Source organism: Oryza sativa, chromosome 10, assembly GCF_034140825.1.
Source record: "Oryza sativa Japonica Group chromosome 10, ASM3414082v1".
NCBI classification, from domain to species: domain Eukaryota; kingdom Viridiplantae; phylum Streptophyta; class Magnoliopsida; order Poales; family Poaceae; genus Oryza; species Oryza sativa.
The window spans coordinates 20,882,209-20,897,744 of NC_089044.1; the positions used below are offsets into that span (position 1 = coordinate 20,882,209).

Consider the following 15,536-nt stretch of genomic DNA (forward strand, 5'->3'; position numbering starts at 1 on the left):
GTATTGATTGGGCTAATTCATTGTATACCAACTAAACATTTATCTCGTCTATTGTAAGTACTCTACTCATTAACTCACCAGCTTGTCGGTGAGATACATCTTGCAACTATTGAGTAGCATATCATAAATGGATTTATTTTCTAATTCGATAGGAGAAGTATTGTTAGGCATCCTATCATCCATACTACTCCTACTACGTAACAACTGAGATGGTGAGACGTGTGATCAATGCATACCAGAAATGTTAATGAGTACTTTCAGCTCGTCAGAAGCAGAGAAACCGTGGACGACTGATCAGCTGAAAATCCGTATTTCATTTGATACAGAAGACGTGCATGTGTACCTAAAGCGTACTTTATCCACTAACCAACTTAATTTGTCGGTTGAAAACATTGTTCTTTTTCAATAATCCCTTGGTTCCAAAATAAGTAGATTAAGGTTTGTGAAAAAAAAAAGACTATAGCACCTTTTTTGTAAAATCAAACTGTTTATGATTCTTATTCTGTGATGAATAATTGGCATCTGTAATTATTGGTTTTGATATTTGGATATTATTGACGAAGTGGTTTTGGAGATGATTTCAGGTGATGAACATGAAGGTGCACTTAAACTCCCTAGTGGGTTTTGGTGATTAATGACAAGGTGGTTAAAGGGGACTAACGTGTTTATTAAGTTTATTCACAAGAATTTAGTCCCAAAGCAAGTTGTGATGGCTAAGAATGCAAGGAGACCCCTCAATTTGAATGTTCCTAAGTGCGAAAAACACCGAAGGTGATTAGACTAGGTCTTTCACTTTCGAAATTGAGTTTAGGAAAAACCGTACTATAAAGAGGGGTTTCAAGTGTGGTTCTAGGGTATACAAAGTGCTCTGAGTCATATCCATGAGTCTAAAGGTTTTTGGAATCTTTTTTGGAAATGTTTTTCCCCGGGACAGAGAGGCCTACCCGGAGGTTCTGGCCGGAACCTCCGGACGCCAAGGTTTATTTTCTCCCCGAGACAGAGAGGGCTACCCGGAGGTTCTGACCGGAACTTCCGGGCACCGAAGTTTAGCTAGATTTTTCCTAAGTGCTACCCGGAAGTTCCTGGCACTTTTGCTCGGAACCTCCTGGCAGGTTTCCAGTTCAAACTTGTGAGTAACGGTTAGATGACGTCACCTAGCCGTTATATATATGGATTTCGTCCCCAGGTCACCCTTTGGCCATTTCACTTCAGTTCTTTCATGTTCTAGGGTTTTCTAGCCACTCCCAAACTTCCTTTGCTTCCTCCACTCAAATCTAGAGCCTATCTTGTGAGATTGAGATATTAGATTAGAGTGTAGGAGTGTTTTGGAGATGGCTTGAAGATTATGTTTGTTTGAGCACTTTGGATACCTTGTGAGCTGTCACTTGGGCTTATTACTCTTGGATAGGGATGAAACCGGAGCGGACAGTTTCCGTCCGCTCCGGATAAAAACGAATACGGATACCTCTCGAATCGGATAATTCTCGGATAGTTCAGATACGGATACGAATATGGATATTTTCTCTCGGATACGAATACGAATATGGTATCAGGGTTTCCGTTGGATACGGATAATAATTCGGATATCCGGTGAACAGTGCTATTCGGATATCTGCAGAAGCCACAAGACATACCCCATTTCTTTATAACTCTATGACCTTCAATATACCTTTTTAGATTTTAATAGTAGTTCATCTCTTAACACTAGTCCACATTATTAATATTATTTAAAATTTTAAAAATATTTATAAATTATACTATATTTTATATAAAATGATCTAATTATATATGTTGATATTTGTTTCTATTAGAAGTTGAATTGGTTTTCGTGTTCCGAGAAAAATTTGTTTCCGTATTCGTGTCCGATCATATTCGATTCTTATTCGTATTCGAGATAGTCCGTATTTGTTTTCGTATTCGAGCTATCCGTATTCGTTTCCGTATCCGGCAAAAAATATGAAAACGAATATGGTATGAGCATTATCCGTCCGTATCCGCTCCGTTTTCATCCCTACTCTTGGAGATCTTCTCCTAGACGGTTAGGTGTCGCCCGTGAGCTTCCAAAGATCTTGTGGATGTCCCGGGAAAGTTTGTGAAGATTTTCCTCACCTCCGCAAGGAAACGAGGTAAGTGAGTAAAGATTCTTGTGCTGAGTTTTCAGAGGTTGTCCTAGGTAGAGCAACTTGCACTTGTGGTCTTTTCTAGAAGGAATTGTGAGTTGGATCTTGGTGGTCACTCAATTCTAGAAAATGACCTAGAAGTGTTGAGTTGAAGGCTGTGGACTTCTTCTGGGATCTTTGCATAAGTGAGGCAAGGGGTTAATCAAGACCCGGCTCTTTGAGCACCTCAACGGAGAGTAGGATCCGTGTGATTCGAACTTCGGGAAAAAATCGCCTTTGTCTCTCTTGTGCATGATCTGTGTTTGAATCTGCTGGTATCTTGTGATTTACATCTTGTGCAACCTTGTGCCTGATTGTCTATAGCTAGGACCTGTTTTGCTTCTCCAAATTTTGATTTTCTCTGTTGCCCGGAAGTTCCTGGCTCAAGAACTCCCGAAGTTCCAGGCTGCTCATCTCTGCCAGGAAGTTCCGGTGTTCTTCACCAGGAGGTTCCGGGCCCTGTTAATTTAACCGCTGCGATTGTTGAGAAAATTTCAGGAAAGCCTATTCACCCCCCCTCTAGGCTACATCTCTGCGCGTTCAGAACAAGGTTACTGTTTTTGTCGGGTCCGGTCAGACCGGGCATGTGATGCCGGTCAAACCGGCCGACTCTGTGTCGGTTTCAGTTTCGGACTGTTTGTTTGGATATCCGTGATTGTTTCATGTTTATGGCTTCTAGATGGATACTATACGTATATAATACTGTTGTTTGCTAACAATGAGTCAAGTTAGAGATAGCTTGGTCTCGGAATATGATTTCTTTGTTTGATTCATGTGTAGGTGACTTGATGCCTCGGGAGAGTATTGCCAGTGATGGATCGGGAGTCGACTTGGGGATAAGACGATGTTCGTGACGGTCAAATATCATGCAGGATACTTAGGCTAGAGTTTAATGCACGTGGTTGGTGAAGATTCCATATGGCATACGATGGATGTATTGTGTGCGTATGGGATGCGGAGTCGAATTTAGAAGGAGTCCAAATTTGATATGATTGGAGTTTGTAAAGTTTGTTTCTTGTACGAGAAGGTTTCCTAGGTGGATTAGGACTTCTAGTATGAGTTTGGTTCGTGGCTTTAGGCTACCTACCTCATGTATAAATAGAGAGGGAGCGTGAGGCTTCCCGGTATCGCTTTTGAGAGCATTGAGTTGTAAGTTTAGTTAGAATTTCGAGTTTAGTCGAGATTTCCGTGAGGAGTGCTGTTGTTGCACTTTGTGTGTGTAAACACACAGAGAAGTAATAAAGTTGTCATCTATTTTGAGAGTTCTTCGATTAGTGTTTTCTTGTGTTTGGAGGTCTAACCAGCGAAACACCGGCGGTCAGACCAGCGGCGTATCTGTGGTCAGACCGGAGGCGGCTTTAGGCGACGGCAGCTAATCTCGGCGGTCCAACCGGATGATCTACTTCGGTCAGACCGACGGTTTCCAGGCGGTCAGACCAGCGCGACTACTTCGGTCCAACCGCGATCCACTTTTAATTCCGCAAAAAGTTTGGTTTTTTGGTATACCAACCATTCACCCCCTCTCTGATTGACTTAGTTCTTGCTCTTCGATCCTACACTTTTATTGAAAAAATGATGTAGGTTAGGAGTGGAAAAATATTCCTTCCGTCCTTAAATAGATGTCTTTCTAGAGTTCAAAAATTTGTTTCAAATCACCTTACATCCAAATTTCTTCCCATTCTACCTCTATTCACCCTACCACTTTTATATTCAAATAAGGGATAAAGTATGCAAAACAATATTCAACAGTAGTTAGGTAAGATCAAGAGAAATTTGAAAATTTTGAAGGAGAACTGATTGGTAGGATAAGTAGTACTTAAAGGAGCATTTTAAAAAAATAAATAAATTTTAATACTAGAAGAAGACATCTATTAAAATATCATTTTATCAGCCAAAAGTTTTTATTTTAAAATTTTATTTTTTTTTAAGTAGTTTGCTTCTAATTAACTCGGAACACATATATCAATGTTTTATTTACAAATATTTTTTATTAATTATAAGCATTTAGATTTATAATCAGATATGCATGAAACGATGAGACTGAAACACTTATTTTGATATACTTATTTTGAGAAGGAGTAATAAGTAAATAACTCGGGAACACCCGACTTCTGAATCAAAATACAGATACACGCAATCATAACACGTTTCCTTTCTCTCTTTTTTAAGAAGAGGTTTTTTTTAGGCACAGTAGAAATGAACAAAATGGATACGATGTGAAACGGAAACAGGGTCAATGGGGTAGGCGAGTGGGGTCAGCGTGGCGTGTTTGCAAATCGCAGGTTTTGATACGGACGGGGTGCTTGTCTGTCCCCTTGCTGAGGATGGTGCCAAAGAGAAGAGAATGCAGAGCTCTCAAGACAAGTTTTTTTTTTGGTTGGCACATTTTGCCCAATGGACATCTGTACACAAGATCAATATTTTTGGGGGGACCCAGGAGCATTGATCTACTAGTGTGATTTAAAAAGTACTACAATAAACATGTCATGATCGATGATGGTTCATTAGGCATTCCATCAAGTTGTATTAAAACTTGAGGGACTCCTTGCATCACATTTGATAGGTAAGTGTCAGTGTCACTGTTGACTTGCATCTGTCAAAGTGAGTTCACCACACTACCAACTCTTGTGGTTTTTTTCTGGTCGATGGAATGGCTGTACTACTAACCTGCCATCTTTGCATGCAATTATCTAACTCAGGATAAATATCACTACCACTGCTAGTCTACCACTACCATGCCAACTTGACACCAACCAACAAAACCTTACCCGGTGAAGACTTGCATGTTCTTGGACTATTTTGGTCAGGTTTCGTTGAGCTACTAAATTGTCCTCTTCCAGTTGCAGATCAGTGGCCACAAAGTTAAATTAGCCAAACAAACATTTTTTGCATGTCTGGCCCGATGCAATCAGCAGGAAGCCACATCTAAGTACTACGGTACTAGTAGTAGAATTAGGTTGGAGTTATTAATTGGAGTCAATTTGTGAATACCAGATCTGGTCTTAATGCACTTGCAGGAAGCAATGCCTATTTATGCAGCCTTGATGGGCGAAAACAGAACTGTCAGCCTTGATAAGTCAACTGTGTCAGTCGTAAGATATTCAGATATCTTTGCTCCAAAAAAAGTGAGATTAAACATGAACTTTAGGTTACCCTGCAAGTGTCACCGTCGGTGCATTTGTAGTTAACCGTAAAACCTCAGGGGTTGTTTGATTTGCTACCAAAATTTGCCAAAGGTTACCACATCTCATGTTATGCAAGTTTGTCCAAGTTAGCATATTGTTTGGTTCATAGCCACACTTGTGGCAAGATTCCTTCTCATCTATTTGGGCCCCACATGTCATCAACTCAACAAAGTGTGGCACAATCCAATTTTGCTAGCTAAGGTGTGGCTCACTTTTTGTAAGCCACAACTTAGGCAAATGTGGTACAAATAGTATGGTGAATGGTGGCAAACTTAGTATAGCATCCAAACAGCCCCTGAGTCATGCAAGATGAAACCATCAGCTAAGACACCATGATTGAGAGAATTTGATTAGACTTCTGAAACATAAAGGAAAGGCCATTGCGTGCACTAATCAAAATTGACATGTTCCGGGCAGGCTTTCATGATAGCAAAGCAAGCACTTTGGAATCTGGATTTCTCTCATCGCTTGTTCAGGGAAACAAGTGTCTACAAACAACTGCAAACTCAGCATGTACCTGATTATACAACAGCAGCCTAGTAGATAAACGTCTCTGGTGGCACATGATGAAAATGTGCGAGTTGCCGTGCCAATCTCAGTTGCTCATTACCTCTTGGAATTGCATCAGAATGAGCCACTGCCTCGCTCTTTATGTGAAGTGATGATGAGGAACTTCTATAGCATCCCTCTTTCCACATCTAGCAAGGCAGTGAATCTAGTCTACTCCTGATCCATCCATAAGTTATGGATGTTTGCATCAACCATCTCACTCACACCTATCCGCTGTTCTAACAGCGAAATTGTGTTTTCCTGCCATTCCGTTTCACTTCCTCATATGTTCAGGAATGATTCGGTGGACTAGCTCAACAGGAAGGCCTTCCAATTCTGTAGACCACCATTCCAATGGTTGGATGAGGGATAAGACAAGGGTTATAATAGAAATTCAACTTTTCAAGTAGAGAAAATTCTTACCAGCAGCTGAGAAGTCGAACAAGGGTGGTAATGATCGTCCATTTGACAAGCAGGTCTTGGGATCCCGCAGTTCATCAAAGAATGGATGAGCACAAGCATCAACCTGGAAGAACAGCCAAATACGTTTAATCAGAACAGTAATCAAGATTTTTTTTGTTTCTTTGTTTCCCAATCTAGGACTAATTAGTAGATACAAACATAATATATCATATGTAGTACAACACTTTCTTATGAGGAAATTAGATTATTGTGCTCATGATGATCCACCTAATACCGATCTGGTTCAATAATTAGTTAAAATGGCTCAAATCCAATATTAGTCTTACAGCTGTGCAACGCAAATTTGGCGAGTACTGCAGCAACCTTGACACAAGATCAACAGCTTCAGGTGGCATGCGCTTACCAAAAAGCTGCAGTTGGAAAAATTTTGTGAGAAGGTTACATCAGTGTAGAACTAAAGTGCTATGGAATTAGAGATCCACCAACCTTGTGCCATGGATGAGCTTTTATCTGAGGGAATTTGAATTCAGAATAGTTTGGATTCATGCACCTGATTTCTTCTCTAGTTGGTGTACCCAAAATCTATAATAAGAAAAAAAAACAAGAAATGGATCAGTCCACAGACCTAAATTACTGTCTCTAATGGATGACAGGAGATAGAAACCTTTATTATTTCCACCAGTTGATCAACACCACTTTCTCCAGGGAACAGAGGCTGCAATTGTCCATATTCGGAAAAAAGATCAGCCAAAGCAGGAAAGAGTCTTGCAGCACAGCATCCATTATTAACCCCCAACCCCCATAAAATGAAGTACTTGCATTCAAATGGAAATGCTGAGTTATGTTATTTATTTTTTGGTAATGGTGTGACTTAAGATAACAGTAAGTTCGATACAAAATTATTCAATCAAGTATATCCTCGGGTCATGAACTTGACTAGAAAAAAACTGAGCTGCTAGAATGATTCTATACCTGACCAATCAGAAGCTCAGCTAGTACACAACCAACAGACCAGATATCAATTGCTGTGGTATACTCTGTAGCTCCAAATATTAGTTCAGGAGCCCTATAATACCGCGAGCAAATGTATGATATGTTAGGTTCACCAGGAACCTGAAATGGAGTGTCTGCATTGTCAAATACATGTGCAACACAGAATCAACATGCTAGCAGGACAAGAAGCATACCAATTTCTTAGCACTTCCAAAATCACAAAGCTTCAGTTGATGTGTATGAGGATTGACCTGAAAAATCGATCAACTTGCAATGAGACAATTGCTTGTACAGCAGGTTTACTTATATCACAACACATAAACAGCTGAAAATATTGCAGGCAATCATGCTTTTGCACAAGCTGCAAATGCATGTTTCAATCTTAAACTCCATCATCTGTTTACAAGTACCCAAATAGTAAAAAAGGGAAAAGAACACTTGCAAAGCATGCCCTGAGGAGGGGTGCCTGATAAAAATGAGTCTCATGATACATACCAGTAGATTTTGAGGTTTAATATCTCGATGGCAGACACCAACAACACGATGGATATATGCAAGGGCACGGCACATCTATGAAAAATAGTAAAACACATTAGAACAAATAATTTCTTTAGAATCATGGATTTAACAGTTTGAAATGATCTACAAAGCTAAAATTATAACTTATACAGACCTGATATGCATACAGCTTAACATGCAATATGGGCACACGCTGGTTCATCCGATTGTAGTATTTAGCAACACGATAAACTGTCTCTGAGACATATTCAAGTACAAGGTTGAGGTAAACTTCACCCCTCTCAGTCGTCGAAAAGAAGTGATGCTTTAGCTGGACCACATTAGGATGGTCAAGCAGTTGCATTGTTTGGAGCTCTCTGTTCTTATATCTTTTATCTTGCAGAACCTTCTTAATGGCAACAGTCTCTCCAGTTTCCAAGCACTTGGCCTGTTTGTATCAATAACTGGTCAATAACTTTATGCCCAAATATTGTAAATTTCCATCATGACGAGGAGTAGCGATACAGAATGGCAAAATGTGAAATAATATACCTGAAAAACTACACCAAATGAACCAGTACCAACTACACGTTCTGCCATGTATGATACCTTCTGTAAAACAATTAGCACACATTAATGTTTGACCCTGCCTGTATGTAAAGAATGTAGTATAGCAAACATCCAAGAGAACGCTACTTTTTCCTAAGCAAAAATACACAACCATCAGGAAGAAATAACACCCGCAATACTGATGGAATGCATTGCATCATAGTGTGTTTTTTTTCTTTTTTTTTGGGGGGTGGGGGGGGAGGGGGGTTGAAGGAAGGAATCTCCCAGTTTTCAGGGCATGAAGATATTTTCAGTGCTGATGCATTGTATTAATATCCAGCAGATCCAGCAGAACGCATGAGAGAGAATGGTGCAGATAAACATAATGGGTTGATGCATCACCTGCTTTGGCTTCCCATTTTGACCTCCAATTGATGTCACAATAATCTGACCTGTTTCTGTTCCATTTGCATTAACAATAACACCTTCAGATTCCTATAATCAGAAAAACTACGACATAAGTAACGAAAGTAGGGTGGCATTATGTCAAGAAGTGACAAGTCAAATGGTATCAAAATAACCTTATCATTATGGCCATCAACTTTATCATCACTTATTGTCATCTCATTCATTTCTTTTGGAAGAATATCCGCACCTGCTTCTTCAGTTCTACCAGGATTCTTACTAGTAGATGTGCTTGCCTCAGCATCTCTATGAGATGAAGATGATTCTTGGTCTACGCGCATAGGTTTGTCATCAGTTAGATGTGGCTCAATGACTATATCTCCTGCTCCATCCTGATCGAATTTTGGTCTTTTGGTGCCAGAATCACCACCCTAACAAGAACAATATAGGTTATCAACTCAAGCTCATAATAGGGAGGAGAAACTAATCCTACTTTCCTTATTCTCAAGCACAGAATTCATATTCATCCGCTAGAAGTCACATACTATACCTATTAGCTAACATTGTGCATCAAACTCTTCCACCAATTCATTCTACAATATACACTGCCCAGTGCCCAATTTTTTTATTGTGATTGGTGAGCAATGTTTTGTTCTCAGTATTATGAGACATCAACTACGTCATCAATCACATCCTTCTGAAAAGCTGTTCAACGCTCAACAAAGCAAGACTACGATTAAGGGACATGACCAAAGCAGACCCATCATGAAAAGTTACACATTGAAAAGCATTTCCTTGATAACTTCCCAATCCAATAAACCTATTATTGGCAGATTCTCTTTTTCTAGTAATGTCGGACAGCTATACCACCGTCCAGCCATCGCCAATGCAGCATCAAATCTCCTCATGAGCCCATGAAGCATGAACACCAGGGAATAAATGTTCCACATTGCTACAGCTCTGCAGACAAAAACGCTATCCTCTTGAACCAAACTAGACAAAATAAATAGTCGGGCAGAAGCAAACAAGCTGTCGCCTTTAACCTTTATTAAAGCGCAATAATGCTAAAGAAAAAAAGAAAGAAAAAACTAAAGCGCTTTGCCATGCCACCTGGTAGCGCGACACCCTTCACCCAATGCAATGCCCACTTCCCCCCCCCCCCCCCCAAATGCAAAGACCCAATAACAACAACAACACCAAACCAAAAACCAACGCAACGAATCCACGATTCGGTTTCCTTCCACACAAATGCGGCTGCGGGAAACCGAATGGCGGCGCCCGGAGATCGAGCCCGCTCGCTCGCTCGCTTCACTCACCGGATCGGAGACGGACGAGCGGCCGGAGGCGATGCTCTTGAGCCGCCGCATCATATGCATCCTCCTTCTCGAACCCACCCGCTGCCGCAGCACCCCCACCCCACCACCCCCGGATCCCTAACCCTAGCCGCCCCCACCCCGGCTCCTCCTCCTCCTCCTCCTCCTCCGCCACCCGCGGCCGCCCCCGCTGAGCTCCGGAGGGCGGGGCGATCTGGGAGGGGAGGACCCTGGAAGCTTCTGGAAGCTTCGGGGCCCCGTCGTCGCGGGGGGGTGGGGTGGGGAGAGGCGAGAGGCGGAGAGGCGGAAAAAAATTGGGAGGGAGAGAGAGATGGAGAGGGGGGGGAGGGGAGGTGGTGGTGGTGGAGAGGAGGGGGAGGTGGGGGGGTTTGCTCGCTTGCTGCACCACTAGATTTCTCGGTGCTTTTTTTAGTAGCTTTTGTGGTGTTCTCTCTCTCCTTTTGGTTGTTGGTCGCCGGTATGGCAAAGTTTGGGGCGTATTTGTGTGCTCGCCCCTGGGCGTTGTTGTATTTGTAAGGAAGGGGTTCGAATTTCAAATGTTTTTGTTTTTACCTCCCATATGACCTACTAGTAGGGGTGAAAACTGTAGGAGGCAGTTGGATTGGTAGCATCTTTTAAAAAACGACGCTTAACTGGTTGGTAATTGATTCATTAAAACTACTCAGTTTTAATATTAATATAATGAGGAAATAAATTAAAAAAACAAAATTTTTATATAGTAAAAAAAGGCAATGGTTGGAAACGACCCTCGGTCGATTTGGAATTTTTGTGACCATTTCCATCCCTAAACCTAGGCCATGTTCATATAAACCAGAGATTCTAAAGGCTCATTTGAAAAAAAAAATAGAAATTCCTATCAAACCTCTTTCATATCAATTCCTTTAAAAATCTTATGGAATATACCGTTTTAGAGCAATTTTGAAGGAAAATAAGTATGAGATTTCACCTCGTGTTTTTCTTTTTATGTGTCTAATATTTCTACATTTTTCCTATATGCTAATCAAACAATAGTTTAAAACTTCCATTTGTTTCAAAAGCTTATAGAAATCTTATGAGTATGACATTCTATTTCTATTCTTGTGTTTTCTTAATCACATGTTTCAAAAGATACTAAATAGTCGGTGATAATCTTTTTTTAATAGCTAGATTAGTTTATATTTTGAATTATATACCTACTTATGAGCCAAAAGATAGTATAAGGGGCTGTTCAGATTGATGCTATTTGTTGGCATAATTGCCAAAAATATGTCTACGTTCAGTTTATTGCCAAACTTTGGTAAATACTCCATCCGTCCTATAAAAAACCAATCTAATATTGGATATGACACATTCTAGTACTACAAATCTGGATATATATATATATATATATATATATATATATATATATATATATATATATATATATATATGTCTAGATTCATTATACTAGAATATGTCATATCTGATTCTATATTCGTTTTTTATGGGACCAAGGGAGTGCATAAAAAATGCCAAAATTTTAAATATTGCTAACTTACAAAAAAATCACTAAATAAATCGGTAGACCACTTTCATGAGCAAGAAACCAACTATTTCCTCTGTTCTAATACGCAGCAAACTCATTCCATCCTAGATTGTCATGTGTAGGGAGTATAATCCATACAGTAACAAGAGGAAGCAGCGGAACATTTTACAGTAGAATATCAGAATTTCCCAGGGTGCACAGCGCAAAAGCAACCCCATCCAGAATTTTTGGGCATGGGCGAGGAGGGGGGGGGCCTCCAGTCAAAGCCCCGCAGGTGCGAGCCTAATCATTGCCACCACCGTCGGGACCCGCGCGCAGGGGCCCACACGGTCAGAGCCGTCCGATGCTCCGCGCCTCCTGATCCGACGGCCCGAAGCGGCGATAGGTGGCGCTCGCGCGACTGCCACCGATGCGGGAGTTCCGCGCCGCTGTCTGTCTCGCCCGCGATTGGATTTGGGCTCGAATTCTCCGCGCGCGCGTGGCGCCCGGTCCGCGCGTCCCGCTCCCCCGGCCCAAGTAAGGCTGTCCCCTTTACTGTTTACTCCACGTTCCCAGCTTCATTACATGCGCACACTTCCCAAATTATTTCCGAAATTATTAAACGATATATATTTCACAATCTTTTTAGAAAAAATACTTTAAAATTACATTAATTATTTTTTAAAAAAGTTAACAATTAATTAGTCGTGTGCTAATAAATTGCTATGTGTTGCATGCGTGGAGATGAGTTCCCAGCTACTTCCTCCGTTTCATATTATAAGAATTTCTAGCATTGCACACACACACATACCAAACAGGACAATATGTTAATAAATATGTTAATATATATATATATATTAACATATATATATTAACATATATTATAGGACAATATGTTTATATATATATATATATATATATGTTAATGAATCTAGACATATATGTGTGACTAGATTCATTAACATTTATATGAATGTGAACAATGATAAAAAGTCTTAAAACCTAAATCAGTTGGAGTAATTATGAAGAATGCAGCCTAAACCATACCAAACAGGAAGACACACGTGCATATACACCACTTCACATAGCCACACGTATACCCCCGTTGTAAAAAATAATAATTCCGAGAGTGAATTTGGATATCAGTTGTCCAATTCATCTGTAGAAGTTGGTTTTCCAGAACGGTACACTATAATTGTACTTGCACATGTGTTTTGATCCTCAGATCTTAACTTCGGGTGGTATGGCAGTTTTCGTCAATTTTTAACTAACTTTGATTAAAATTTGGCCAAATTTATCGTTTGATTTTGAATTCTAAAAACCATTTGAAATTATCACACGGAATATTTTTTTCACTATATATTAAAATCTCGCGGTTTCGATCAGTTTTCGTCGAAAACGTTAACCTTATATAGCTGAACCATTTTTTGTTAGCGGAAGAATTACAGTTTGGCAAATGCTAATCACTGACGTGATTTTATTTTTTTCCCGCGGTAACAGTATATAAACTAGTACCAAAACTCGATCAATGTTATTTTGTTTTTCGCCGGGCAAGAGAATGTTTTCTTGTGCCTAAGCTTCCAAGAATCATGGTAAATCTCGGAGATGATGATCTCCTCGTACTCCATCCGTTCCATGAAAAGCCGTAGCGAATGTGATACATTCTAATACTATAAATCTCAATATATATATATATATATATATATATTTATAGTAATAAAATATGTCACAACCGACCTTATATTCACTTGGGAGTTGGGAATACTGGAACAAAAGGCCAGCAAACGTCCACATCCAAGCTCAATTATTCGATCCACGGATCATGGGTGGGCGAATCACCAGCGTTGAAAATCATGTCAAGGCCGAGACAATCAAACGACCGGCAATCATTACGGGAGGAAGAAATCAAGAAATGAAGAGATGACAGGCAGGCGGAGTATAGGCAAAAATGCCAATGATGCAGGCGATAATCGCAGACAGACGACAGTCACCGCCGTTGATTGGGACGAGCTAGAAGGTGACATGGTGACAGCGGCGAGAGCAAGCACGGCACGTAGCATGTCCGACGAGTGATGATGATGAGTACTACTCCAGTCTGATGAAACTCCGATGGGATGGCTGCTTCTCTGTGCGAGCAGTGGTAGGCTCCGATCGGTTGCCCATTTTATTTATTAAAAAATAAAAATTAATTTATAAGTAAAACTTTTATAGATTTATTTATAGCGACTTAAAAGCCATCATTAACAAAAAAAAATTATGTTAGAAGCATCTCAAAATTAACTTCAAAATCAACTTCAAAATCAAGTTCAAAAATTTAAATTTTAGCTTATTCAAATTAACTTTAAAATTAAATTCAAAAATTTAAATTTTGGATTATTTTTTGGCTGTTTAGGCCAAACGATGAGGCGTGTAGTAGCTGGCTGACAGATGCCTATTGTCTAGATCTTGTTCGCCGCTGGTGTCCGGTCAAGCCCTCTCGCCGCGGCCGCTGCCTTGCCGACGCCGTGGACGAGTTCTCGTGGCCGCCGGCGTGATGCTCCGGTGTTTCTGTCGCATCGCCTTGTCAGTCAGGCGATCGAGCGGTCCGCCTGGGCCTGGGCCATGTCATGTGGTGCGCGCACAGCGGGCCGGCCGAATCAACCGGTCCGTTTCCACTGGGCCGCGTGGCGCTGGCGCCGTGTGACGGCCGCGTGGGTGGGGAGTCAACTGGATGTCAGATTAGGTCCTAAATTTGATTTTTTTTAATTTTTTTTTTTTTGCTTGTTTCACTATGTAAGCTGTAAGGCGAACTGTTTTTATTTTCATAAAATTATGGATTAAAAATTACATCGGATATTCATGTCAAAAGATGTTAGTATTGGCAACACGAACCTCATCAAAATTATGAGAATCAAGATCAGCAGTGTAGTTTTCAAAAAGAAATAAAAAGAAGATCAGCAGTGTCACCGTCGTCATGGTGACCGTCTCAGTACTTACGTTAAGATTTTGACTCTTACAGTAATAGTATTGAGATTAAAAAAATAATGTTGTTAAAAAAACAGATACGTGTAAACCATTGAGATGGAGATAAGAACACAAGAGGAAAATCACGCGTAAATTAGAATGGCAGGAATCGATTTTCCAAGTGACAAAAACGGAAAAAAAAAAGTAAGGTGCTGACAGCCTGGAAAGGAGTAAAGCATCATCGATTTTGCTATATCTCACTCGAAAGATTTTTTCTTATCTCTCACTCGATTTTCTCACTCAAATTTACAGTGCATTTTCTTATAAGTTACAGTGTAATTTATAAAACTTACACTGTAACTTTTGTAAGTTGCACTGTAATTTTTGAATCTTCGCATGTAAATTTTAAATTTTGTATTGGATTTGGTCTTTTTCTTGAGGATATGGTAATTTAGTGTCCATTATGGTGTTTCTTAATTGCTTTTTGCTTTTTATTATATCTATCGGATTTTAATCCAAAGATTAAAAATCTGTGTGATACGATCATGAAAATCTTTCGAAAGATATATAGGTACTCCCAAGCATCATCAACTGTTGATTAATGTGGTTATAAAGCATTAATTAACTACCAAAAAGAGCAAGAAAAATAGTGAGCTATATAAAAAATACTATAAACTTAAATGGAGGAATGTGTAACAGAAAATAAAGGGGTGGCTCTTATGCAAGAGATAGCTTAATATGTACTCCAAGACAAATGTATTAAATGTATAAGTAAAATAAAGAGAGAATAGGAGAAAAATTAAAACCAACTTTATAACTAATCCATTATATATATTAGCGGTAAGATGAGCTAATAATCCCACCATCCGAAGTCTAAGTCGTATTACGTTTTGCACCGAGACCAAGGATCCCCTCCTATGCATTTAACCATCGTTGCATCTGAAAGTCTCAATAGTATTCACTTCGTACTAAAATAAACTAACTTTATAATGTCTAAATTCGTTGTTACACTATA

The 15,536-nt window shown here is 39.9% G+C and overlaps 1 protein-coding gene across 1 annotated transcript; it reads right to left on the reverse strand.

Annotated features, from left to right (window-relative positions):
• Nucleotides 1–5,680: 5,680 nt before the first annotated feature.
• LOC4349147 (shaggy-related protein kinase alpha) lies at nucleotides 5,681–10,379 on the reverse strand. The gene is made up of 13 exons (XM_015759163.3): nucleotides 10,078–10,379; nucleotides 8,938–9,192; nucleotides 8,759–8,851; nucleotides 8,360–8,419; nucleotides 7,983–8,255; nucleotides 7,805–7,879; nucleotides 7,504–7,560; nucleotides 7,289–7,429; nucleotides 6,981–7,031; nucleotides 6,803–6,898; nucleotides 6,643–6,726; nucleotides 6,317–6,419; nucleotides 5,681–6,229 (listed from the first exon to the last, which is right to left on the reverse strand). Exons 1-13 carry the CDS (start codon nucleotides 10,135–10,137, stop codon nucleotides 6,168–6,170), a joined length of 1,410 nt encoding a protein of 469 aa, XP_015614649.1. The 5' UTR covers nucleotides 10,138–10,379; the 3' UTR covers nucleotides 5,681–6,167.
• Nucleotides 10,380–15,536: the final 5,157 nt, after the last annotated feature.

What these genes read in the sequence shown, in the direction of transcription:
- LOC4349147 (XM_015759163.3), bottom strand. Translation starts at nt 10,137, where the DNA reads ATGCATATGATGCGGCGGCTCAAGAGCATCGCCTCCGGCCGCTCGTCC. An exon ending in TTAAACCTCAAAATCTACTG is followed by an intron (nt 7,561 to 7,804) that starts GTATGTATCATG and finishes TCGATTTTTCAG; the next exon opens with GTCAATCCTCATACACATCA. An exon ending in CAAATTTGCGTTGCACAGCT is followed by an intron (nt 6,420 to 6,642) that starts GTAAGACTAATA and finishes CTGTTCTTCCAG; the next exon opens with GTTGATGCTTGTGCTCATCC.